The sequence below is a fragment of the Eumetopias jubatus genome, unplaced genomic scaffold (genome assembly GCF_037043125.1).
Source record: "Eumetopias jubatus isolate StellerSeaLion01/CBP00866 unplaced genomic scaffold, mEumJub1_p1.0 scaffold_2, whole genome shotgun sequence".
Taxonomy (NCBI): domain Eukaryota; kingdom Metazoa; phylum Chordata; class Mammalia; order Carnivora; family Otariidae; genus Eumetopias; species Eumetopias jubatus.
The window spans coordinates 143,011,054-143,037,671 of NW_028274808.1; the positions used below are offsets into that span (position 1 = coordinate 143,011,054).

The 26,618-nt window shown below is 46.5% G+C and overlaps 1 protein-coding gene across 1 annotated transcript in view; it reads right to left on the reverse strand.

Annotated features, from left to right (window-relative positions):
• The window catches only part of PARM1 (prostate androgen-regulated mucin-like protein 1), a 105,278-nt gene that overhangs the window by 23,965 nt on the left and 54,695 nt on the right, over window positions 1–26,618 (reverse strand). The window contains exon 2 of the mRNA XM_028100714.2: window positions 12,247–12,966. Coding sequence (XP_027956515.1) covers window positions 12,247–12,966 — 720 coding nt within the window. The remainder of the gene's footprint in view (window positions 1–12,246; window positions 12,967–26,618) is intronic.

The window sequence follows — 26,618 nt, forward strand, 5'->3', positions numbered from 1 at the left end:
TAGCTATTTTTAACATTGGACTTTATTAGTAGTTATGATGCAAATACAGAGCTCCTTTATAAGGCACGCAGCTTGCATCCAAAGACGTTACAGAAATGTTTTTAATTAGCACAACCTAAGTTTGCCTCAGTAAATTGGACCTTCTCCCCACTGCCCCATACGCCCAAATCTTTAAAGCATTAAATCACCGCTTACTCATTCCCTTCCACAGAGTGGCAGAGGTAAATTTTATAAAATTTAGTCAAATATTACCACAACTGGCACCTTTTATTTCATGCTTATTTTCTTACTTAACACGTTCGTTTATGGGCAGAATTGGCTAGTGGGCAGACTGGGGATCCAACCTTTGGGACAGAACCCTCAGTACCTATCTTCTTCCTCTTGTAATCGGAAGACCTGGTTTGGGGACTGGCTTCACTTTTATCTAAGCATTTGACCCACTTAGGTAGCATGTAAAGATGTATACTGAAAATATTAATCTCTTTAAAGATGTGTCCTGGACACATGAAGCTTAACTAATATTAATATAAATCAAGCAAATGCTCGTTTCCTTTTCCTCATGTCCCTCTCATGTGGGCACAGGAGTTACACTTTAGGGACACAGGGAGCCCGGGTCTGCAGTGAACACAGCCCAGGGCACACAAATGGGCACTATTCCTGGTTATCAAGGTCCTAAAGTTTCTTCATTTCACTCACAATTACAGTGTCTCCAAACACGAATGAAGCCCCTTTCCCACCTAGGAATTTGTTCAAACTACGTGTTCAGGTCCCCCCGATCCAAGCTCTCCTTTGACACTTGTACTGTGAGTTAGACTGGGTTTCTAGAAACAGCAAACGGTGCTCCCCACCGGCATTTTGATGATCACACGGCAGCCGCCGCTCAATGTCAGGGAGCATTCCTCTCACTCAGCGCTCCCCAGACCAAAGGAGCCCGCGGGGAATGAGAATTTCTCCTGAAACATGGCTAAGCCTCCATCTGAATGCTATTCACAGGGTCTCCTTAAAGACTGCCCTGAGTCCATTCTTGGCTCAGCAGCTGTTCTCAGGGGACACGCGGAGGAGTACTAGGCCGAGAACAAGAGTGAGATCATGAAGGAAAGAGACCCTGGTCATCACAGCTGGAACCGCCGCCATCATTGCCTTGAGCTACCCCGTGCCAGGCCCCAGCTAGGCACAGATGGGTCGCATCTTCATTTGGGCATTTAGGAAATAAAGACTCCAAGAAGTTACCAGAAACTCAAGGAGTTACTCAAGTAACATAACATAGTAACTCAAGAGGTTACCAGCTCAATTGATTAGTGGGCAGAAATGGGATTCAGCCTTTAAGGCTGGATCCCCCAAACCCATGCTTTTCTACTTTGTGTGATTAGAAGGCCTGGCATAGAGACTGGCCTAATAAGGCACCAGCTGAATAGTCTTTTTTTTTTTTTTTTTAAGATTTTATTTAATTATTTGACAGAGAGAGAGAGAGCGGGCAAAGGGGAAGGAAAAGAGACAAGCAGACTCTGCGCTGAGCGAGGAGCCCAATGGGGGGGCTCGATCTCACCGCCCTGAGATCATGACCCGGGCTGAAACCAAGAGTCGGAGGCTCAACCGACTGAGCCATCCATGCGCTCCCACGAGCTGAACAGTGTTGGGCAAGTCACTCTACTCCTCCCCGCCTTCCTGGCCTCATTTGTGTCTCTACTTGTAAAATAAGGACTCATTCAACCATTCACACAGCTGATGTTTATTGCTTACGAGGTGTCAAACTTTGATGAAACACACTCTTCCTCTCGAGCATCTTTCCAAGTTATATAGTGTATTTAAAATGCTTTGTCCATCAGGAAGTGCAATACAAGGGTCTCACAGGCTCTGGGCACCTCTTACCCATAAAACCCTAAAGCCAGTAAGAAAGCTTGATGTGAGGACATGTGAGCCAACCCGGGTATCTTAGCAATGACTGTGGATCTCAAATTCAGGTTTTGTTTCCAGTGAGATCGTGACCAATGGGATAATGTCATTTTACTGCTGAAAGGAAGTTCTGAGAAGGTTCACTGAATCTAACTTCTTCATTTTACAAATGATAAAACAGAAGCTTATAGAATTTAAGGGATTTGGTTGAGATCAGACTCCATCAACTGCAGAGCTGGGACTAGACACCTTTGGATTTCTGGTTTGCATTCTTTTAAATTCTCTGTTTCTTGGACTCATCCCAAGTGAAGCTGGTAGCTGAGACAATAAACAAGGATAAGATCCTGGTCTCTGCCTCACGGTATACTTTTTCTAAAATTCAAACATCTCCATACCACTCGTGGTTTTTTTTTTTTTTTTTGCCATCTTCACACCTCCTACACTATAATTTTCTTAATATGTCTTTAAATCAAGTCATTATTTTTCTTTAGATACTTACTATATATAGCCTAAACAATAATAGCTATGCAGTCGTGAATTCAATGTGCTATTTTATTTTTTCAAGTTCACAGGAAAACAAAAACAGGTTTTATTAAGATAAAAAAAAGGTTCAGCACCTTGCATACTAGCCATGTAGGGACCATACTTTGGGAACACTGCTCCAGGAACACCAGTTTCTCAAAGGGGCTGGGGGATGAGATGCTGGGCTGGGGGGTAAATCAGCCTCCCTCAGGCCCCCGGAAGAGGCCAAAAAGAACGGAGGGCAGAAAGTTGGGGCCAGCAGCACCTGTGTCGACACCTGCCACTGCTCTAGGGAATGCGGCAGCTTCATGAATACTGCTGCTTGGTGGAGGCCAAAGTTGGCGGAAATGTGACATAGGAGGGCCAACTGTCCTGCCTCAGCCCCTCCCAGGAGCAGTGCAGACATGGAGGAAGACTGCACTTCTGGGTCCATGATGTTAACTAAGCCCCAATGTCTGTTCCCTCACATGCCCCATGTCCGTTCTGCCTTCTCTGCTCTCTCCTGTAGCACAGATTTGCACTGCCTGGCATCATTGCCCATCGTCACTATTTTTAAATTACTTTATACAATGAATAGAATTCAGCCTGGGCTGAATTAGAACTTCTAATGAGCTAAGAGTACCACAACTTGCCATGGGTGGGAATCTCAGCTCAGATCCCTGGGGGATAGGGAAGGGGGAGTGCGGGTTGGAGTGATTTCTGGAGGAAAAAAAAAAAAAAAAAAGAACAGAGAATCCCTTCTATTGTTTATCCTGGATGATGAAGAATTCTCTTTTTGCCCTTCTGAAAATTCTGATCTGTAAGTGTGAGCAGGTCAGCTGTGTCATGTTAGGTCATCTAATTCCTTGACTGGGGGATATAGATATTTCTATTCAGGAGTTAATCAGAAAGAGGAAAAGAAATCCCTAAATCACTCTGCTATCTCAGCATCCTTAATACAATTAGCATTGTAATGATCCAAAAGAATCTCCTAGGGTTCTTTCCTTTGGGGACTAGCTGCATGGCAGGGAGTAGGAGGAGGAATGCAGAGGCTGGGAAGGCAGCCTTTTGTAGCCTCTGACTTTCAACATGAAGGACCAGGTTGGGAATCTCAACTCATCCCTTTGTGAATGACTCAGAGGGGAAAAATAATGGATTGCAGGAAGCATGCCACTGTCTTGCTTAAGAGCCCTCATTTAGCTCCATGGACACCGAAGGGGAGGTTTGTTGTTGTTTCTCTAGTATTTCAATGATGAAAATGAGGCATGACCATGGATAAAACAATCCTGAGGGTAAAATAAACCAGAAAAGTTGGCATATGCCCTTTTTGAGACCTAACTGGTGTGCAGGTGAGGCTCAGATTCCCTTCAGGGTTCACCAGCCTTAGCAAGTAAGACCTTCCACGGTGCTATTTCCTTGGTTCAGAGGACATGTGCAAGAAGGAAGGAACCTCTCAGAGCGCAAGATAGAGTCTGAACCCTGTGTGCCACGCAGTGTGCAAATTTATGATTTTTATCACGGAATACAGATGAATGTAGTTATTTTTCCCTTTCACACTCTTGATTATCCCTTTCTGTATTGGGTTATAGACAGATACTTAAATGGATCCTTATTACCTAAGATTTACAGTAATAATCCTTTTGAGAGTCTTCAAGTGTTTTACAAACATTCTGATTTTTTAAGTTAAGAAAATCAAAGTCTAGAAGAGTCAAACCCTTGGTATCCACATGAAGAGCTGGCTACCCACTGTAATAATAATCGCTAATACGTACTTTAGTGTGAACTCTGCAAGAGACACTTCACATGCTTGTCTCAGTTAATCCTAATGAGCAGCCCATGAGGCAAGATAGCAATTCTGTGGCCTTCGTTTTAGAGACGAGGAAAGTGTCACACCCAGTGATGAACAAACTTGCCCACATCTCCCATCCAGCAAGTGGCGTTGGTGAGATCTGAAGCAGGCAGTCCGATGCCGAAGTCTGTACTATTAGTAATATTCTTACCCTTCTAGAGCTTGGCTTTAAAATGACCCCACAATTTCTCCAGACAGAAATATGGCAAAGTGTCTTTGATGGCCTACTTCCATGGACTTACTGAGATTTCATGATCTTAACCTAAATTCACATTCATTTTTAAATTTACTTTATTTTTCTTAAGGGTTTTATTTATTTATTTGAGAGAAAGCATGCAAGCAGGGGGAAGGGGCAGAGGGAGAGAGAGAGAATCTCAAGCAGACTCTGTGCTGGCTGGGGAGCTGGAAGGGGGGCTCGATCTCCTGACTCTAAGATCACGCCCTGAGCCCAAGCCAAGAGTCCCACACTTAACCAACTGAGCCATCCAGGTGTCCCTCACCTTCATTTTTGAGACTGTGGTTCCCACCTGAAAACCATGAGTCTGATGATAAAAGCAAGGTACTATTAAGTGAAATGCTGTCTCTTATTGGCCAATATTTTTCTTGTGTAAGACCTGAGAAACAAGGCATGCTGAGAGCAGTATTAATTAAGTATCTATTATGTGTTCTCCTAGTACAATGCTCCCCAGTCAATACTCTGGGGTGGGATATTTAGATTCTCATTTTGATAAAGATGATGAATTGGTGCTGATCCCTTTTCACTTTCCTATTATTTGATAATGAAAAGACGCAATCTTTTGAGTGAGAAGATTACAGTAAAGGGTCTAGATATAGAATCGAGTCTATTCCAGTCAGTTTCCCCACTGAAACAGCAAGCCATAGATTCATTAATGACATCAGCTGTGCTTATAAGCGAAATCCCACTCTCTCAGTGAAGCATTTACAGAATCACTTTAGTCATATATGACTGGTGAAAGTATTTGAAACAGAAAATAAGAAAGTGTTCCACTGAGACAGAAACTGTCCAAATGTAATGAAAGGTGATACTGAGACAATTAACATATTGGATGGATGGAGATGAACCGCTACCAGGTAACAACAGCAATGGTAACTAGCTTGGTAACTAGCTACTAGGTAACAACATAGATGGTAACTAGCTGGTTTTATTACCTTGACATATATTTTTCAAAGGATATTTTGGAAATATTTCATCTTCAGATTTCAGATTAAGATTTAGATTGTAAAATAAAGCAAAGGAGAAATAAAAGTAGTGGAGACAAGAATTCAGAACAATTTTTACCTAAAATGAAATCTGATCTTTGGAGCTCCTTATGGGAATTTACTTGGGATTCACAAGCTTTGAGGTTTAGCCTAAGTTTCAAAAAGTGGGCACAAAATTTAAAAAAAAGTGAGTGAAGGTTTATGGCAACCCATAATCTCATCAACTCTGAAGTCCATAGGAACCAGACAGGAGGGAGTCAGCAGGGTAGAAGAGGTGTGGTGGGAAGGAGGGTGGGCTGAAACCCACAGTGGCGGCAGAGAGCCCTTTAGACGGTCTATAATGATGGCTGTGTGTTAATGAGGGGGGTATCTGTGTGCACAGGTATTATGGACTGAATGTCTGTGCCCAATCCCCAAATTCATACATTGGATCCTACCCCCAATATGATAGTATTAGGAGGTGGGGCCTTTGGGAGGTGATTGGGCTGTGAGGGTGGAGCCCTCATGAATGGGATTAGTGCCCTTATACAAGAGACCCCAGAGAGCTCCTGTGCCCCCTTCTGCCAAGTGAGGACATGGTAAGATGTCTGCGTCAGGGGGCCTCACCAGGCACTAAATCTGTAGGTGCCTTCATCTTGTGCTTTCCAGAACTCTGAGAACTACATCGTAGGTTAGTCCACCCCACCTATGGGATTTTTGTCCTCATAGCCCAGACCGATTAAGACAATAGGTGAAAGTGTTTTTCTTCACTCTCAAAGGTCAGGGTTTGTTAGGCTAAGAAAATATGTGGATTTATTGTCTAAAGTTTGATATTTTGTCATTAAACTAGACTCTTGGGTGCTAGGAATATATCTGTGAGCCCACACAGACAAGGCCCCACTCTCGTGCACCTGGAAACACAGTGTAAATCACAAACAAAGAGCCACAGGAGTAGATGCGAAGAAGAGATACCAACTGAACTGTGACAGTTTGTAACCGGAAGACCAGAGTGGGACTGGGGGGTGGGCCAGGAGACACTTCCTGAACAGGTGATCTTTGAGCTGAAATGAGCTGGAATTAGCCAGTGAAGGGATGTGTTTTGGGGGTTCCCAGGAGAAGCATTCTAATGAGGAAAGGCCCTGTGTCAAGAGGGAGATCAGCACGTTCATGGAACAGAGGGACCCCAGGGTGGGAGGTACAGAGAGTGAAGGGTAGGGGGTGGGATGAGGCAGGGATGGCAGCACAGCCCGGCCTTGCAGGGCTCTTTGGGCTTACGGATTTCAACCTCAGGGCAGTAGGAGGCCCCGGAGGGGCTGGGATGCAGGTGGTAGCAAGGTGGTGTGTGACCTGAGCAGATCTGTGTATAATCGTCCCTCTGGCTGCCATGTGGAGAATGGGTAGGATGAGGAGACTGGGGCAGGTGAGCACGTGAAGGGACCACTAGGGTGCCATCATGGGAGCCTGGACACAAGAGGGAGAATGAAGAGAAGTGGACGAATTTGGCAGCTCCTAAGACTTTGGTGATGGAGAGGACACAGGGAGTAAAGAAGGAGCGACATGAAGAGATGGCGGCCCCACTTAGCGTAAGAGGCCAGGCCTGGGCATGCACAACGATGGGACGTCTGCACCACTGAGCCTAAGACGCATAGAATGCATTTTAGGATGATCGCTTCCTGACACATTCTGGGCATTCCAAAAGAATCTGATCAGTAAATCAGTAAATGTTCAACATTCTTTTAGATGATCTTCCCACCTATGTGTTTTTAATAAATCATACACATTTTTAACATATTTAACATATTTTTAATACATCATTTAAATTAACTTACCACGATGCACATTTTTTTTTTTATTCCTACAATTTTTCCAGGTGTACTTCAAAAAAAAGTCTTCCACCTTTTTCAGGACTTCATTCTTTTTCAAATCTATGGCTCATCCTAAGAGTTAATCATGGAATAAGGAAATGTCATGTGGAGCTAAAAGTTCCTCTCAGGTATGGATGCAGAGCTGTCTAGATGTCTGTGCCTGCCAAATGCTCTTTATGGAAGGGTATTTATTAGCACAGTTCATACTGAATAAAGACTGGGGTTCAGACTAGCAATATAAAGTTCAAAGACCATCATCAATTTTCACAATTACATGGCTTTCCCTTTGTAATGAGGAGTATAAGCTAGCACAGTAAGGCCAGTGGACACTTGGGTTTTACAGACAAAAGAGAATATCCACTCCGCAACAAGCAAAGTGACCATAATTCAAAATTTGCATTTGCAAGAATTGAAGATATCTCCAGTATAACTTGGTATGCAACGTCAGTCAATCCCTCAAGCACGTGTTGCGCACCAAATTGCACACGGCACCCTTCAATTTCGGTCATGGGTCAAAGCATATCGTTCTCATACTGTCCACCCTTGAAGAGCTGATCTAATAACACAAGAGGATCCAAACTTAACAGATCATGCCTCTCTTCCTCAAAAGCAAAACAAAAACTGAAAAACAAAAACCAAAACTCATTTCTTCTGCATAGCCACTTTTGGAAGGCTGTGACTACCACCTGCTTCCCTTCCCGCCAGGCAGCCCCGCCCCCTAGACTCGGCAGGCCACGTGCAGCCTTTGACAACATCCCACGTGGCTTATTTCCACAGTAGTGATGGAGGCCGTCGGTCCTCCCCCAACTTTTCCCTTCTGTGACTTCAGGTAGGATCGGTGTAGCGGAACGAACGTTTGACTTAGGGTCAATCAGGAGAACTGAATTGGAATCCTGGTCTGGTCACTCAAGTGAGAACTTGAGTAAGTTACTGAATCTCTTTGGTAGAAAAGATACCATTGAGATCACCTAACTGGAATGTTCTGAAGATCACCCAGGGGCTTACTTGTGTCCATTGCTAGCCTGACTCTTAGAACGTGTATATTCTCAGTAAGCCTTACGTGAATATGGATCTCATTTCTTCGGCATAGGATAATTGTAATACACAACTCCTGGTATGATAAGCCAAAAGGACCCAAAAGATTGCCTTTCTTGTATTTAGTTTATAGCTAAGAGCCCTTAAAGTCAGAGTAATGAAGTGACATGGTCTATCAGGGGCAATGGCAAACTGGAAACCAGGTAGAAACTGGTCTATGTGTTTTTGGTACTGAACGCCCTACAACTTACCATACCTATTCCTGCCACAGGAATATCCTTAAAATATGATTCTCAGCATCTTCTTCCCCTGATCAAAAGCTTTTGATGACTATCAATGGTCTGGCAAGTCAAGTAGATCACCTCATCCAGGTTGTCCTGAAACCTTGCTTCCTGCTTCTACAAATTCCCCCTTCCATGTGGTCTGGGATCCACTAAACTAGACTACCTGCCATGCTGTGCACATGCTACCTTGTAAACTCTATGAGGACAGTGATGTCTTATTCATGGCCAAATCCCTAGTACCCAGCCTCACAGTCAAAGCTCAATAAAAGTTTGTTGAAGATGGTGGGCATTCTTCATTATGATAAATACGACAACAACAAAAATAATAGTAACGATAGTAAAATGGCAATAATAATGATGATGATGAGAAATCATAGGGAAATAACAATCACAGACATTGACTGAACCATTGGTCAATAGCCACTAAGCTCTAAATTTCTTAATTAAACCTGACAATAATCTCGTCATGGGGATACTAGCCTTATCTCACCTTACCAAGGAGATGACCAACGCTCAGAGAGGTTAAGCAACCTCTCTGGTATTGGTTGACTGACTCTTTCATTCACATATTCAACAAATGTTACTGAGGGTCTCCCACATGTCAGGCTCTGTCCTAGGGATCGGGGATGTAACCTTCATCTTCCTCTTTGTGAGCAAGTTCCTTGCTTTCGTGGAGCTGACAGTCTAATGGTGGAAAACAGACACCCACTCGCTAAATAAATGAGATAAAGTCAGAAAATGGTAAGTAATCAAGAGGGAAATAAGTCAGGGTAGCGGCACCAACAGTGATGGGATGACTAGTTCACCCAGGGGGAAGGGGAAAGGCTCATGGGGATCCCTGAGGGGCTGGCAGCCAAACAAAGTCTTGATGGGTGAAAAGGAGTGAGCCACTGAAGACCTAGAGGGAAAATCTTTCAGGCAGAGGGAACAGCAAGTACAAAGGACCTGTGGCAAGAGTGTCTTCAGTATGTTCCAGAAACAGTAAGGCTGCCGGTGCATTTGCAGGTAAAAGTGGAAGAAGAAGAGGAGAGCAGAGACACCGCACGGCTTAGACTGTGGGAGCACTGCAGGTGTGACACAGGCTTGGCTTTGGCTGTGCTTCGGAGGGAAAACAACAGAAGGGTCACAGAGCCAAGAAGTGACAGGGTCTGTCCTAGGTTTTAAAAGGACTTCTCTGGCAAGGGAGAGCTAGTGGGGATCCGTTATAGGAATATTATAGTCACACCGGTGAGAGAGGGAGAGGGCTGAGAGAAGCCTGGGCTCTGATGGGCTGCCTGAGGAGTCTGTGAGGAAAGAAGGAGTCCAGGACTAGCCCCGGGTTTCTGCAAGGTGAGGGAGGAGCAGACGGAGGGCTGAGGAAATCAGGAACTCACCCTACACGTATTCAGCGCAAGCTGCCTACGAGCCAGGCCTGTGGGGATATGAGTTAGCTGACAGCCGGCTATACGTGACTTTAGTTCATTGAAACAAAACAGGGATAGAACCTTCTGTCTCAGGGTTATCAGCAAACGGATGGCATGTTAAGTCCTGCAACGGGATGAGATCATCTCAGGAGTGAGTGCGGAGAGGTCGGGACAGAGGAGGGCAGGACTGGCCCTGGGGAGCAGCACGGTAGGAGGATGAGGGGCGAAGGGAGGCAGCAGAGACTGCGAAGGAGTGCTCCGCCAGGCAGGTGAAGCCCTGAGAGACGTGCCCTGGAGGCCAGGGGGAGACAGCGCCTCAAAGCCCAGGGCAGTGCCCATCCCCGGCCAATGCCGCTGACAGGTCGGGTCAAGCCGGGCCTCACATTAACCCCTAGACTTGGCAGAGGTGGAGGGCGCTGGACCCGTCCTCCGCAAGAGCAGTTCCGGGGACTGCAGCTGCTATGTGGATTCTCAGCTACTCTGTCTCCGGCTCCCTGAATCTCCCTGGCCCTGGCTCTCTTTAGGTCTCAATTCCCTTCCTCTCCTCGGACTCAGCTCCTGGGCTCCCTGCATCATGGAACCTTCCCTCGGCCCCCAGTCACATTTCACTGCCACGGCAATTACCTTGTTTTAGATTTATTCACTGCTGACCACGGCTAGATATCCGTGGAGTGGACGAGTCCTTGGAGGAATAAAAATACGCCAGGTGGATGTCATGCAGAATAGGACAAAATGAGAAATGGAAGTGTGGTATAATTACTGCCATTATGAAGGCCGCTCAGGGACCTCTCAGGGAGAACAGCCCCAAACGCTAATCTGCTAGCCCAGTCTCTGGGTTGCCCTGGCCTGCCGGGCTGGGGAAGGAGCAGCGCAGCAACCCCCGCCTGCTGAAAGGAGGCCTGATCGTGGTTTTCAGGATCTGGGCTCCGGGCCCAGCTCTGCCCCTGGGCGGGGTGACCTTGGGCGAGCCCCTCCAAACTTCTGGGACATAATTTCGTCACCTTTGAAATGAACAGATTGTATCCCATCTGCTCAAAGATCCTTCTACCCATTTCAGTTCTTTCTCGGATTAGAAACTAATGTGATCGTAGTAGTGGTATGAAGAGTTAGTCGTGCCCTTTTCTCTCTACTGTAGCTATGAAATCTCAAAGACCGGTCTTCTCCTCCTTTGCCTCAAGCACAGTATACTGGTAGATGCACAGTAAACATGGGAGTTTCTGTTCACAGGGGTTGCTTATTGATTGTTTGTTAAAAGATGTTCATTTCTCCTCAGTCACAGCCATGCCTTTGACCCCAGCTAGTCGTGTGGCTGTGTTCTGAACATTCCCCAGGGGAGGGGCCACAGCTCCGTCCCCCCCTTCACCTTCTGGGGGTTCTCACCTCACTGTTTCTCACTCGGGAGGCCAAACACTCCCACGAAAGCCTTTTCCTGCTCAATACCCTAAAGTTTACCGTCTTTACGTCAATGCCAGATGCATGTGACCTCAGAAGAGACCCTAAATCTCTCTCCACTGTAATTTCTAAGCTTGCAAAATCAAGATAAGAATAATACTGACTTCAGAGGACTGCTGGGGGAATAAAAACAAATGCGATGTCCTGTAAAATTTATTGTCTTTCCCATGAACTATATCAGTGACTATAAAGAATAAACAAGTTCTCTACCCCTCCCCCCCCCTCCTACTTGGCCTGACTGGTTTCCATGAGGTAAGCACTTCGTTAACAGGCTGAGCAAAACACTAATAACTGACATTTCCTGAGCACTTATTCCCCTCTGGGAACTGTTCTAAGCACTTAATAGGTCATCTCATTTAATCCCCATAAGAATCATGTCCAACAGAACCTGTTTTGTCCCCATTTTACAGATGAGGAAAAATAACGATACAAAAAGATGAAGTCACTCACCCAAGGGCCGGAGCCAGAACTTAAAACCTAGGAAGCTCGGCCAAAAAGCCACGCAGTTAACCCCTCTGTTTACACTGTCTCCCCTGTGGACATTCTCTGTGACATATGTGAAGACACATCATGAGGACTGGCGGCAATTAGTGAGATAGCATGTGGAAATCAATCAAGTGACTAAAAGCAACGTTTGCACCTTGGTGGCAGTTCTGGTGAACGGACCTCAGGCTTGGCTCTCCAAAACTCAAACTGAGATCAGTTGGGTGGGGTTAATGGAACTGCATTCTTCACATCTCCGTGTTCTGGTGACTAAGACTCACCTGAACTTAGCGCATGCTCCACTTCCTGCATGCTCACCCCAGGGGAGGCAGTGGTCTCCATGTCCATCATCACACAGGTCACTTTTGCCGGCACTGTGGCTTGGGGTGCTGTCTCCGTGGGCAGTGGCTGGGCTGTGGCATGTGAAGTGGGTGTGTGGGCAGAACTGTGCTCTTCTGCTGGGGACTCCGGTGGGGTTGGGGCTCCTGTGGGCTTGGTGCTGGTCTCAGCAGAGCTGTGATTGGTGCTGGCAGAGGAGGCAGAAGAAACCTCCGGGGGTGAGGTTGATAGGCGTGGGGGTGATGAGGCTGGAGCCTGAGGGGAGGTGAGGGTGGGAGACTCAGTGGGGGCCGCCGAGGGGGGCTGGGACCCTGTGGGGGGCGCGCTTGCCTCCTCGGGAGTGCCTGAGTTGTGTTCTGAGGGTGTGGCTGTTAAGTGCACCCCACCGCCGGCTGGTGAGGGGTCTGTGTTCGTGCCTTCCCGGGGGGAGGCCAGGCTGCTCGTCGTCTCCTCTTCTCTGGGCTCTGTGGAAATGTTCTTGGGGAGCAGAGGTGCTGGCGCCGAGGCTGTGGCTGGGAAGACTGAGTTGCTGGGAGTGCCACTGGTCAGGGAGGCAGGAGGACTCTGTGGAGAGCTTGTCCAGATGGCCGTGGAAGGGAGAGTGGTTGCCGGAAGAGAAACAGGCAAGGGGGATGACGCAGGCAGGCTCTGTACCCTCAATCCTGTGGAAGAGCCGGCACAAAACGTGGTTAGTGTGTGAAAACCTCCGAGGGAAGCCTGCGTCACAGCATTTTCACAGGTCTTTCTCATTTTGCATCGTGCCCTACCAACTGTGAAGGTGACTTGTGAATATTTTCTGCCCACTCACTGCTCCCCTCTCCCTTTGTGACTATCAGTGGGAACCAGCCTGCAGGCCCAGTAAGAACCATTAGTGGGTCAGTTGACACACGTCCAGCCAATGCATGGAATGACCTAATCTTGTCTCCTGCTTGCTTAAAACTGTGCCCTTAAAAAGTGAGACTCTCTGGGGAACTGACCTTTACCGGGAATTGTCTGAATTACTTTGGGGCCTGTACCCAAATACCTGGGGATGCCCAGGGCGTGTGCTGAGGGTGGGGAGGCCGTGGTTGGTGAGTGCAGAGCTGGAGGGACTTGTGGATTGGCTGTTCCCTGCCCCAGAGGTTGTGAGCTCTGTGTGTGTGTGTGTGTGTGTGTGTGTGTGTGTGTGTGTGTGTGTGTGTGTGTGTCTCGCGCACGTGCGCTTTGCATTTATGCACAATGATACCAGGGCTATGGGCTTGCTGGTGGGATGAGTCAAAATGTGAACACATTGCCTTTGAAGGGGGAAAGGCACAAAGTCCCAGAATAAAAGCTGAGAGGAGGAATCTGAGGTTTGGAAATATTATCTGGGACTGGAACCTATTTCTTTCAAATCCTAGCTTGGGGTCTTTACGATCATAGCATTTTGCAAAATGTTCTCCTTCACGTTTTGTAACATTTAGAATTAGTTTCCTTTCTTCCTTTTTTCCTCCCTCCATTTACACATTCCGTTTAATTAACTAATTAATTCTTTCATCCGTTCAAGTTCTTAATGAATGGCTTCTATGTGCTATCACTCAGCTACTCCTGGATTTTGCTTTTGCTTTTTATGTAAACCATCTTTTGATTGAGTCCCCATGCCCCTCCCCCCCATCCCCCAACTAGCTTTTCCCCTAGTCATTTCCATTCAGTGGTTGGCACATTCTTTCACTCAGTTGTTCAGTTAAAAACTGAGACATCACCCTTAATGCACCTCTTTCCCTCACACCCCATATCAAATCCATTGGCGAATCAGGATGAGTCTACCTTGAAAATATACCCAACCCAACCACTTTTCCCCACCCTCCTGCATCATCTCAACATCACCCAAGCCACCAGTCACTCGCTGAGACAACTGCCATAATCTCTTCATTAATTAGTCTTCTGCCTTCCAGATTTTCTCCCTTTCTGTTACTTTTCACATAGCAGCCGGTATGATCTCTTAAAGTGGTACATCAGAGCATGGTCTTTAACTAGTCAAAACCCTCCAAAGCCATTCTGTTGCACTTAGAACAAAATTCCAAACTAATCCCCTACATTGCCCCACGCTCGCTTCATCATTCAGGTTGGTCTTGGCTCAAATGCCACCTTCTCAGAGGAGCCTTCCCAGATGATCTTAACTAAAATCATTCCTACTCCAGCTCCTTGCTTACTTTTTAAAAGATTAATTTTTTAATTGTTAAAATACGTATAACATCTACCATTTTAACCATTTTTTAAAATATTTATTTATCTGAGAGAGAGAGAGAGGGAGTGCAGGGTGTGGGGGGAAGGGGCAGAGGGAGGGGGGAGAGAGTCTCAAGCAGACTCCACGCTGAGGGTGGAGCCTGATGCTGGGCTTGATCTCACAACCCTGAAATCATGACCTGAGCAGAAACCAAGAGTCGGGCACTTAACTGACTGTGCCATCCAGGCCCCCCATTTTAACCATTTTTAAGTGTACAGCTCAGTGGTATTAAGTACCTTCCCATTACTGCATTACTGTTCAACCATCACCACTAACCCATTTTCAGAACTTTCTTGTCTTCCCAAACTGAAACTCTGTACCATTAAATAACAGTAACTCTCCTTTTTTTCCCCCTCTCCTCAGCCCTGGAAACTACTATTCTACTTTCTGTCTCTATGAATTTGACCGCTCTAGGTAATGCATGTAAGTAGAGTCATATTACAATTGTCCTTTTATGACTAATTTATTTCACTTAGAATAATGTCTTCAAGGTTCATCCATATTGTAACGTGTCAGAATTTCCTTCCTTTTTAAGGCTGAATAATATTCTATTGTATATATAGACCACATTGTATTCATCCATTCATTCACTGATGGACTTTGATGGGTTGTCTCTACGTTTGGTGACTGTGAATAATGCTATGAATCTGAGTGTACAAATATCCATTTGAGACCCTGCCTTCAATTCTTTTGGGTATATATCCAAGAAGTGGAAGTAATGGATCATATGGTAATTCCATGTTTGATTTCTTGAGGAACCACCATACCCTTTGCTCATTTTTTTTCATAAAATAAAAGTTTCTTCCTGAAATCATATTATTATTTATTTACTTATTATCTCTCTCTTCTTTCAGAATGTAAGCTCCATGAGGGTCCAGGGACCTGGTCTTATTCATTGCTGTTTCCCCCAAACCTAGGACAGTGTCTAGGTCATGGTAAGTGCTCAGTAAGCCCTTGTGGAAGGAAAGAAGGAAGGGAGGGAGGGAGGGAAGGAAGAAGGAAGATGAATTAACTTAAGAACGTTATCCAAAAATACTCCAGAATCTCTCTATTCTCTTCTACATATCACTTAGTATGGCCACATCCATCAGAGCTACTTCAGGAACGGCTGCCTACCTGGTGTTACATGAGTGCAGGAACCTTGCTTTCAAGTCAGCCTCAGGCTCTGTCATTCTACAATGACACAAACCAATGCCTGATGTCATGTTAGGTCTTCAACTCTTTAGCCCTCCATACTCAGAGGAGATTTCCTTGGGGGTAGCCTACAGGTAATGGCCAACCAGGGTCAAAATTCATAAGCAGTAAAACACGGGCTAGATCCCAGCACAGAGGAAGGGGGAAAAGATGTATGTGGAGGCATTCAGGCACTTGGGGGAACACTGCTTACCTCTCCATTCCGGCACACAGTAGATGCCGTAGCTGATGAAAAGTTGTGCTACAGAATCTATTCTGAAAATAGTTTTCTCACATTTAACTGAATTTAACGTTTGAATTGTTATCGAAGTACTTGGTTTTATCTTATAGAAAAGGAGTCGGTAAAGACCATAAACTAGAAGAGTTACTCTCCTAGTAAATAGGAGGGCAGACCTCCTAAAATAGGCCACATAATAGTCCATGCTGCTATAGTGGACGTTTCGCAGCTCTGAAGTGTCAATGATTTCAGAATGAATACAGAGAAAGAGATCTTAAAAATATGGACAGAACAACAGTTGGGAAAAATATTATTAAGATGCTGGATCTTCATATGCGACCTTTGGAGCTCACTGGCTCTGCATCCTGGTAGCTCCCATGGCTCATTATTCTGTGGCCAAAACCCCAAGATGATGACGTCTAACTACTGCTGAGAGTATCAGATAATAGACGGGCAGATGCAGGCAGAGACGGTCACAGTCTGGTAGCTGATTCAGAGCCTCTGGAAGCCTGGGATATGTGAGGAATAAGTCATACACAAAGGAGCACTAATTCACTAATTCATTCATTCATTCTTTTACTGAGTAGCTTCTATGCCTGTGGCTTTGCCCTCAGAGGGTTCAATATCCAGCAGGACAGAAAGGACACCTTCCTGTAATAGATGTGGCAAGTGCCTCACTGAAGTATAAGCAGGTTATAGTGGGAGCCCTGAAGTATGACGGATACATTCTGTATAGGGACCATGAAATGCAAAGTATACAAATGTCATTTTCAAATGACATTTAGAAAAGTCACAGAAAAGATGACATTTGAGTTGGTTCTGAAAGGATGAGAACACACAAGATGCCACTTAAGGTGTATGATGTTCAGGGTGACACTTGCTTTGTCATTTCCAGTGGAGCTAAAAGCTGCCATGAAAATCATTAAAGTGCTGAAAAGAACATGCTCCAGTAATTGGTTTTGTTGAAATAGAAATATCTATTTCTTGTTTAACTCTGACTAGCATACTATTATAACTCCTATCTTCCTGCTTCCAAAGAGGACTGGAGGTGGTCATTCATCTTCCATGGCTACCTTCTGAGTACTTATTTAAAGTACTTTACGTCCAGTTCAAGCAATTCCTACTCCTAACAAAACAACGATGCAGGAGATTGTGACAGTGCTGGTCATCTTCACTTGAATAAGGCATTAGAAGTCTCTGCTCTGCCTTATTTGATGGTGCATTCCATACTGCTGCAATCGCATGGTGGTGGTGGGTCTTCTTGCAGCATGAAGACATCCAAGGCCCACTAGGACTATGGTAAGGAATGCCTGCTACCTTCCTCTGCTCAGGCTGCCAGCACGAAATACCATGTAGACTGGGCAGCTTTAACAACAGGAGTCTACTTCTCACAGTTCGGAGGCTGGGAAGTCTAAGCAAGGTGTGGGCCCGTTTGGTTTCTGGTAAGAGCTCTCTTCCAGGCTTATAGGTGGCCACTTTTTCTCTGTGTGCTCACATGACCTTTCCTCACATGTGCTCATGGAGCGAGGGAGACACAGCAAGCTCTCTGCTGTCTTTTCTCATAAAGGCACTAATCCCATCCTTAGGGCCCCACCATCACGATCTCATCTAATCCTAATCACTTCCCCAAAGCCCCATCTCCAAATACCATCACACTGGGGGTTAGGACCTTAACGTTCAGAGTCATGGAGACAGTCTGAGGAAGTATCATTTCTGCTTTCTCACATGATGGATTTGTGTTTCCAAAGGAATATCAAACTGTGTAAGTCAAACGGATAAGGATGTATACTTTGTCAGGATTTAAAAATTTTTTTTAGTGGGGCACCTGGGTGGCTCAGTCGTTAAGCGTCTGCCTTCGGCTCAGGCCATGGTCCCAGGGTCCTGGGATCGAGCCCCGCATCTGGCTCCCTGCTCAGCGGGAAGCCTGCTTCTCCCTCTTCCACTCCCCCTGCTTGTGTTCCCTCTCTCGCTGTGTCTCTCTCTGTCAAATAAATAAATAAAATCTTAAAAAAAAAATTTTTTTTTTTGTTTTAGAGCTAGAAAGGGGCTCTGTGATGTGAGTACTGCTCCTCCTTTGATACATGGAAGACAGACGCAGAAAGTGGTGTAAGTGAACTCATACTTCTAAAAGGAGTAGCTGGGCTATGTGGCCCAGAAAGAATCGTGTAGGGACAGAATCAGACTGTGTCCTTGACTGGAAAAGAGCGGTAGAATGCACCGTAGCAGGTAAGCAGGGGGTGGGTGGGGCACAGGAGGCCGGGCAGCTGAACAAGCTGAAATCATGCAGTGCCCCATACACCTTCCCATCCCAAATAGAGCCACTTTCCCCTGAAGAAAAGAATTAGCTCTCATATTTCTTTGAGAAAAATGGCAGAAAAACTAGAGTGAAGAAATCGAACCCATTACTCTCAATTTAGAGGTGAATGTGTGTTGTTCCAAAACAGTGACATCGCCAGATGTGGTGTGCCCCACCTGGGCAGTGACAGGCCTACATGCCTGAACTGGGCTGACTCAAGGAAGGAAATCTCTTAGACTTGGCCCAGAGGAGAGTTCTAGGGGAATGATGGCCAACTTCACCTAATCTGAAATTCCTCCTAGTGGGCTGACAAATGGCAGTCTTTCCTGAAGTTTGGTCAGGTTGAAGCTTTTCTGTTGCAAGAAGAGCTGGCCACTTGCTGCTCAGAAAAAAGGCGGATTCTTAGTTGGAAAGAAAATTATTCATTTCCATGTACATTGTCCTTTATGGGAAAGGCCAGGATCAGAGTTTCCGTCTCTTTGATGTACGAGAGCAAGGTGTCTGGCTCGATCCCCAGTTTCTTGCCTTGCTAGGAGAAGGGATCTGGGAGCCACCAGGTTTGGGTAGGTGAGTTCTCCCCGTGCTGAGATATTCCAGGGTAGAGTGGCTGCATTCTGCACACGTGCTGCCGCCTCCTGGCCCCCACTGGGTGTCAGCGACATTCCGCCGCATGGGCAGCCAGTGGACGATGAACGCCTCGAACGGTCACCTTTTCCTGGGTTTCATGAGCAGCAACATGGGCCAGTGCCAGAGTCCCAGGTAGCTCGACTGCCGGTGCTGCTTACCCATCCCCCCCACCCCCCTGCATGTCCTTTCCTGCCCTTGGCTTGTCAAGTACCTGAGGAAACATGTGACAAAGCTTTGGCAAATTCAGTGAAACTCGATCAAAACGCAGTCAGGCCCTTTCCCGTTGCTGCCAAGTCAGGCTGAGTGTTGCCTCTGCCTGTGGTCTCGCGGCTCACGCCAGGCCTGCCTGCCAGAGGCCCCACGGCTGCTGAGGGCTGCGAGCTCAAGGACCGCTAAGGTTAGCCAGAGGGCTGCCGCCACGAGCTTCCCTGCGGCCGCCACAGTGAGCTTCCCGAAAGGCCAACCGGGCTGCACGACACCCCTTCGAGGCTTGAGAGAACGGGCAGCCTGAGCTGGTTTCCCCCTGACCTGAGGCTAAAACTTCAAATGCCCCGCAATGATGGGGATTTGGAATATAGGTGAGGTCCGGAGCCCACGGCCAAGAAAGAATTCTTGAGTCGTCTTTGGTGCAAAAAGGTGGTTTATTAAAGCGCGCGGACTGGACGCGTGGGCAGAAAGAGCTGTTGCCCCGGGGTCTTGAGGAGTGGTGATTATATACTCGGGAGTTGGGGGGAGTAAGGAAAAGGGAGGTTTCAAAAGAACTTTCATATGCTTTTTTTTTTTTAAAGGTTTGATTTATTTATTTGACAGAGAGCAAGAGAATAAGAGAGAGAGAGAGACAGAGAGAGAGAGAGAGAGAGAGAGAGAGAGAGAGCACACATGAGCAGCGGGCAGAGGGAGAAGCAGGCTCCCCATTGAGCAGGGAGCTCGATGCGGGACTCAATCCCAGGACCCTGAGATCATGACCTGAGCTGTAGGCAGACGCTTAACCACTGAGCCACCCAGACGCTCTACAAGATACCTGCAAGATACCAGAGGCCGTGCCACTGTCAAGTTAAGGTTGTTTTCCCCTCTAGCAAGGTATTAACGTTAAGATAGCTGGGAGATTCCTGGAGGAATGTCACACATGTCCCACCCAGGAGTGGGGGTGGGGTGGGGGGGTAGGATGCAGGGTGTCAGCTTATGCTTTGTCTTCATCTAGCCTTCTGCTCCCTCATCAGCAAGGCCTGGAGGGCTCTCCACCATCCAGCCCCAGTCTGCCCCTCCAGCCTTGCTCCCCACCAGGCCCTCAAACACACGAGGCTTTTCCCTTAATTCTATTCCTTCTGCCTAAACAGCGCTCTCTTTTCTCTGCCTGAGTTACTCCTATTCATCATGCCAGTGTTAGCTGAAGGGCCTTTGCTGACTCTCCTGCTAAATCCGTCCCTCCCCTACCCCCCAAGCCCTCCTGGGCTCAGAGCACCCTGTACCTTCACCGGCTAGCACTGACCTCAGTGCGTTAACTATGTGATTGCTTGCAAGAAGCTTTGTCTAACGCATGCCTTCCTCTCCAGCCTCCAAAATGCACACGGAACATGGGCCGTGGTGGATTTGCTCACCACGCATCCTCCTTGCCTGGCTCATAACAGGAATTTAAATGATTCCTAAAATAAACATATTTTAGCAAACTGAACTGTTCCCTACTGTCTGCCTCCCTGCCTTTGCCTGTGTTCTTCCCACCCCAAATCCCTCTCCCCATCCCAATTCTGAGCACTCGAGAGCCTTACCCCTCTGTAGAGTATTCTCTAACTTGACGGGGTCACAGCACTTAGCACAGATTTTAATTGTAGCACACATTATTCCGAGCCATGGTTTCTCTCCATGCTTGTCTCCCATCAGTCTGGGAGCCCTATTAATAGGGACTGCAGCTTGTTTTTTGTGTCTTAGTGCCTGGCACAGATAAGGGACTCAATAAATATTCATTGAGTGAAAACATGGATTCTCGACCCTTTGAAAAACAGAAATGTTCTCTGGCTTATAGGCTGGGCCCTGATAGGACAAATTCATCTTCCCTTTGATCTGTCTCTAAGTTCCATAAAAACCATCAGCTCATATGAAATTGTAGATGGGTCTCCAAGCAGACGTTTGCTATTTTTTGCTTGCTCGTTTCCACTTTGGAGACTGCAGGACTTTCCTCTCTCCGGGCATGATACAGACCAGAGTTACACACAGCCCTCGAAATGCTGGCCATCGGTCAGTTGGCCCAAACACAGGCTGGCCTCACCATTTCTTCACTGAATGGGCTACATTTCTGTGCAAGAGACAGAAAAAGAGGGAGTAAAAATAATCTTACGATGATAGATATTTTTTAATATCAAAACTGGGTCTTTGTGTTCTTTAGTTTGAGTGAAGCCACTGTTAGGGACTTTCACAAAAATTCCCAACTGAGGGCACCCACCACTCCAGAAGAGTCATCTAACATCTGTAAAACCATCACTAATCAGAGCCTGGTCCGCCCATATGGTATTTGAAGGCTATCACATATCTAGGCGGAATGTGTATGCCCCAAAGCCATCAAACCGTGTTTAAGAAGACACTTGTTTGAAGTAGAAAAGCCAGTTCTCCTGAGGGTTTTGTTTATGGAAATGAGGTGCAATCCTAGTCCAAAAAGAGGAAAAACCCTTTTGTTTTTGAGCCACCAAATGAGAACCTACAGACCTGGTGTATGACTCAATTTCTCTCTCCATAAAGTCAGGACCTCATGATATCACTGGGCTCCCTGTGGGTGCTGGGAAGACTAATGACAGAAGAACATTTGGGAAGAAGTTTTTATCTCCTGGAGAAAAAAAATGTAACATTTTCTTTCTTTGTTCCAGAAGCAACAACTGTCTTTTGTCAGTAGGATGTCCCCCCAAAACTCATTATCTTTGGTTGCGTGGGGACTGTGGTGCTTGGTCTCAGGAAGCGGCTGTGCTGAACAACGACGCCCACAGGTACCCGAAATTCCAAAGGTACCGTATTGGGGTTCCTCAGGGTGGAGCAGTGGAGAGAAAGAGACAAAGAAGGGAGGGCGAGAACCTTCTCGTTGGCTGCTTTGTGGTTGCGGGGAATATGGGCATGTGCCATGGGTAGTAGGCTGGAAGAAGAAGACAACCTAACATCTCCATCAGGGAGCGGGGGGATTTCTGAACCAGTGTCAGGTTCTCTCGTTCTTCCCTTCCAAAGGTCCAGTCCCAACGTTTGTGGGGTCCAGGACCAGAGCACACACAAAGGTCCACACAGAGAATGTCTAAATATGTAACTGCTACACATAACTCTGTGTCTGTGCCCTAGGCTGCGTTCCATCCAGGGCCCTGCAGCCCACAGCGAGGGGATCCCTCTGGTGCCCTGGGAATGCATGGGGCCGGGGACCTGCTGGGGCAGTGCAGGCCAGAGCCGGGCCTGGGCCCCCCCAAACCCAGGATGGAGCCCGCCCCATACACATTTCCCAGGCAGCGTTGGTGGGCAGGCTCCCTCTCCCCAGGCCTCACTTTGCAGGATTTTCAGGCATTCCCAAACACAGGGGATGGAGGGAGTGCAGGTAGCACTCTGGGTGACTTGCAGTGACCAAATTTAAGTAGAGGCAGCCACCCCTCTGCTGACCCAGAGCTGAGGCTGTTGATTCTCTCTTCCCTACACTCACTGGAGGGCTTGCTGGCCACACTGTCTGGCCTGGGGGCACAATTCAGCAACCCTGTCCCTCTCCTGTTTGCTCTATCAATTTCTGAAATTAAAACAAAAACAGAAACAAAAAAACCTTCATAGGATTGAACAGAAAAAAAAGGTGTTTGTATTTGGGTGTTGTAAAATGCAGTGGTCTCTTGCCTGGTTGAGGGGTGGCATACCCTTTCTTCCACCCTATCCCTGAGAAGCGCAAATGACAAATAGGTTATTTCCCAGCCCCCATAGCCCCTGCAAAGTATAAAATGTAAGAAAGCCACTAATATTGTCCCGGTCTGACTCTGAACCTCTTCCTTCAGAGGATCTTCTTTCAGGCTTCGAAGTACCCTGATGGCTGCGGCAGCCCTGGGCCATGGGCACCACTGCCTTCTCAGCCTAAATGTACTTGCCCACTTCTTCCCCCAACATTGTCCCCAGGTCAGCTGAGGGCAGCATCCATGACCTCTTGTTCCACACAAAGAGTTGGAGCTCTTTAGGTGGTCAGCTCCATGGCAGTCTGCCTTTGGAAGGACAGTTCTTGGGGGCATTCCAGGCTGATGCATCCTGGCGTTCGTATTGGTCAATTAGTAGGCAATCTGACTCATTACAGGATAATGCCTGAGAAATGCAATCAGATGTATTTCTGTTTGCCTCCCCACTAAAGTTCACCACTGACCACCCAGGGGTGAGGCAAGAGGCAAGAATGGCTCCAGTACAAACACATCTCCATGACTGGGCAAATGACTCAGAGGAAGTTTCCTCTGAAGGGAGGGGGACGTGCAGCAGAGGCTTTCTGAGAGAAGACCAATAGCCCTCCTTCCCCTTCCTGCCACCATTTTTTTTCTAAGAGTGTCCTCCAGAAATGCCAGTCAGCGTAAACAGGTATGCTTCATTGTTTCTGGTTTTCTCTTTTTAACATTTTTTTATGTACTCTTAAAATAGAAATATAACGTATGTGCAGTATAATGCACACATCTTCAGTGTACAAATCAATGAATTTTTACATGTGTATATACCGGCATAACCACCACTCAGATCAAGATACAGAACCTCTCCAGCAGCCCAGAAAGTTCCCTCATCCCCTCTTGCAGACTTAACTCTCCCAATGGGAACTCTTCTTTTGACTTCCATCACAATAGGTTAGTTCTGCCTGTTTTTGAACTTCAAATGCATGGAGTCACACAGTGTGTACTCATTTATGTCTGGGTTCTTTCACTCACCATGAGACTATCCTGTGTTGTTGTGTGTATTAATAACTCATCCTTTTTCACTGCTGCATGGTATTCAGCTGTATGATTACACCACGATTTATTGATCCCTTCTGCCAATGGGGGGCATTTGGGTTCTTTCCAGTTTGGGGCTACGATAAATGAGCCTGCTTCATAGATTCTTAGTTAACAAGTTGCTAGTGCTTATTCCAAGCCAAATTTTCTGGGTACTCTACAAGTATTACATCACTGACTCTTCACCATAAATGGAAGGTTATCCCCATTTTACAAGTGAGCAATCCAAGGTGAAAAGAAGTTAAATAACCCCTCAAGACATAAACTAAAAGGAAGTAGAGCTTGGATTCAGAGTCTAGAAGGCAGTCTATCTCAGCGACTTGCCTTCCTAACCATCTTGCTAGATGGCTGCCAGCTATGGTGGAAGCTATAAGCCAAACCATTTATCAGCTGCTTGATCTTGGGCAAATCTCTTAACTTCTGTCTTCTCACCTGCAAACTGGGGTATCTACAGTACTCCATTCACAGAGCTATTGTGAGGATGAAATCAATAATCCATAAAAGGCAGACACTGTTGTTTGACTAAGCTAACATCCACTCCCCATCCCCTCTTGCCTGCCTCCCTATAGAAGCTATGAACGTTATGAAAGTTAAATGCTCCCTTCCTGGCCTCCTTTGCAGGGATTGACGGGATGTAGGTTCTGCACAGCAGGATTGATGGGATGTAGGTTAAGGGGCTTCTGGAAAAAATGTTGTTTCCTTATAAAAGGAATATGTAAGAAAGGGAAATTCCCATGGTACCTACTCTTTCCCCCTCCTTCCTGACTTTAATGCAGATGTGATGTCTGGCATAGGGGCAGCCATCTTGTGAAGCTAAGGCTGAAAGTCAATCCACTAGGGATGAAAGTGAAAGAAAGAGCCTTTCTCCATGATGATACGGTTGAACTTGCCAAGCCAAGACCGGTCTGCCTATCTCCAGACTTCCTGTTAAATAAACCATAAATGCCTTTGGGGATTAAAGCACTGTTGGTCAGGTTTTCCATCACTTGCAATATAGATGACAGACCACGTAAAAAGGCCTATCACAATGCCTTGCACAGAGTAAGAGCTCAGTAAATATTAGGCTATTGTGCTGACCTCTAACTGGAAACTGGGCCCACGTGCCTTCACCTCCTCTAATCTGCTAATAATTTGCAAAAGGCACTTTGCAGGCCCAATCAGAGGGAGACTATCACTCTTCATAGCATCAGCTGTGAGCCTCAGGGCCGGAGAGCTCCCCACATCCTTTAAGGAAGCAGCAGGTAACAGGACCTGTCAGCGTTCCTAGAGGCATTCCTAGAGGCATTCCTTAGGCTCATGCCTCTGAAAGCTGAGCTGCCTCCCACACCCACAGAATGCCTCAGAAAGGAAAACAAAACAAAACAAAACAAAACAAAAAACCCAGCTAACGGGGATTTGCATTTTTCCACTTTATTGAAAAAAAAAAAAACCATTCAAAAACTTCTGGGCAGCTTCACCGTGAATCTTGATAGGACCTGAATGAGGCTGACTGGCTTCAGTAGCACCGAATAACCCACCAGGGACCTGCCTCTCCTTATTCTTCTTAGACCGGCGGCCTGCCTTCCTCAGTGCTGGGGGTGGGGTGGGCGGGTGGGCGCTAAGCAAGAACGCACTCACCAGAATCGCACCCTCCTATTGTTTTCCAATTTTTGGCTTCACTCCACGGTTTACTTTGTAAAAACTCAATCAGACTTCTGTTTGTTTAGGTCCAACGTGACAAGTCCCTGTTGAGTGCCTGCTCCGGAAGAAGGCATACCAGAAGTGATATAAATGTGTTTTATGTTTCATACAGCCTTTCCACTGACCGCTGCAATGTGACTCTACTTCCCCCCTCGTGCATGTTGATTAATGCCTTCTGTACCTGACCCTTCTGAATAAAGACCTCTGATATTGGCGCGGCCATGATTGCTCCTCTACCACTTTTTCTCCCCACAGATCATCTGTTTTGCCAAGCATGCTGAAAGCTTGGTGCTATGGTCTGAATGTCTGTGTCTTCCCCCCACCTCCCAATTCATACGTGGGAGTCCTAACTCCCAATGTGATAGCATTAGGAGGTGGGGCCTTTGGGAGGTGCTTCGGTCAGGGGAAGGTAGGCCCTCATGAATGGGATCAGTGCTTTTATAAAAGAGACCCCCACAGAGCTTCCAGTGCCTTCCACCCTGTGAGGAGGCAGAGAAGACACCAGCTATGAACCAGGAAGAGGGCTTTCAACAGAATTTGACAACGCCGGTGCCTTGATCTTGGGCTTCCCAGCCTCTGGAACTGGGAGAAATGAATTTCTGTTGTTTTCTAAGCTACCCAGTCTGTGGAATTTTGTTACAGCAGTCTGAACACACTGAGACAGAAGCAGATAAACAACAAGGTGAAAGGGATTGGTAGACTATTAAATAACACACTGAATTAATTAATTATAATTTCTATGCTTTAGCTCTCTTTCTGCCTTTTAAACTGTCTCCTAAACAACAGGTTTAAAAACTTACAGTGTTGGCATGAAAAGATGCTCAACATCACTCATCATTAGGGAAATGCAAATGAAAACAACAATGAGATATCACCTCACTTCTGTCAGGATGGCTAAATTCAACGACATGAGAAACAAGAGGTGTTGGTGAGGATGTGGAGAAAGGGGAACCCTCTTGCCCTGTTGGTGGGAATGCAAACTGGTGCAGCCACTCTGGAGAACAGTATGGAGGTTCCTCAAAGAGTTAGAAATAGAACTACCCTACTATGATCCAGCAATTGCACTACCAGGTATTTACTCAAGGAATACAAAC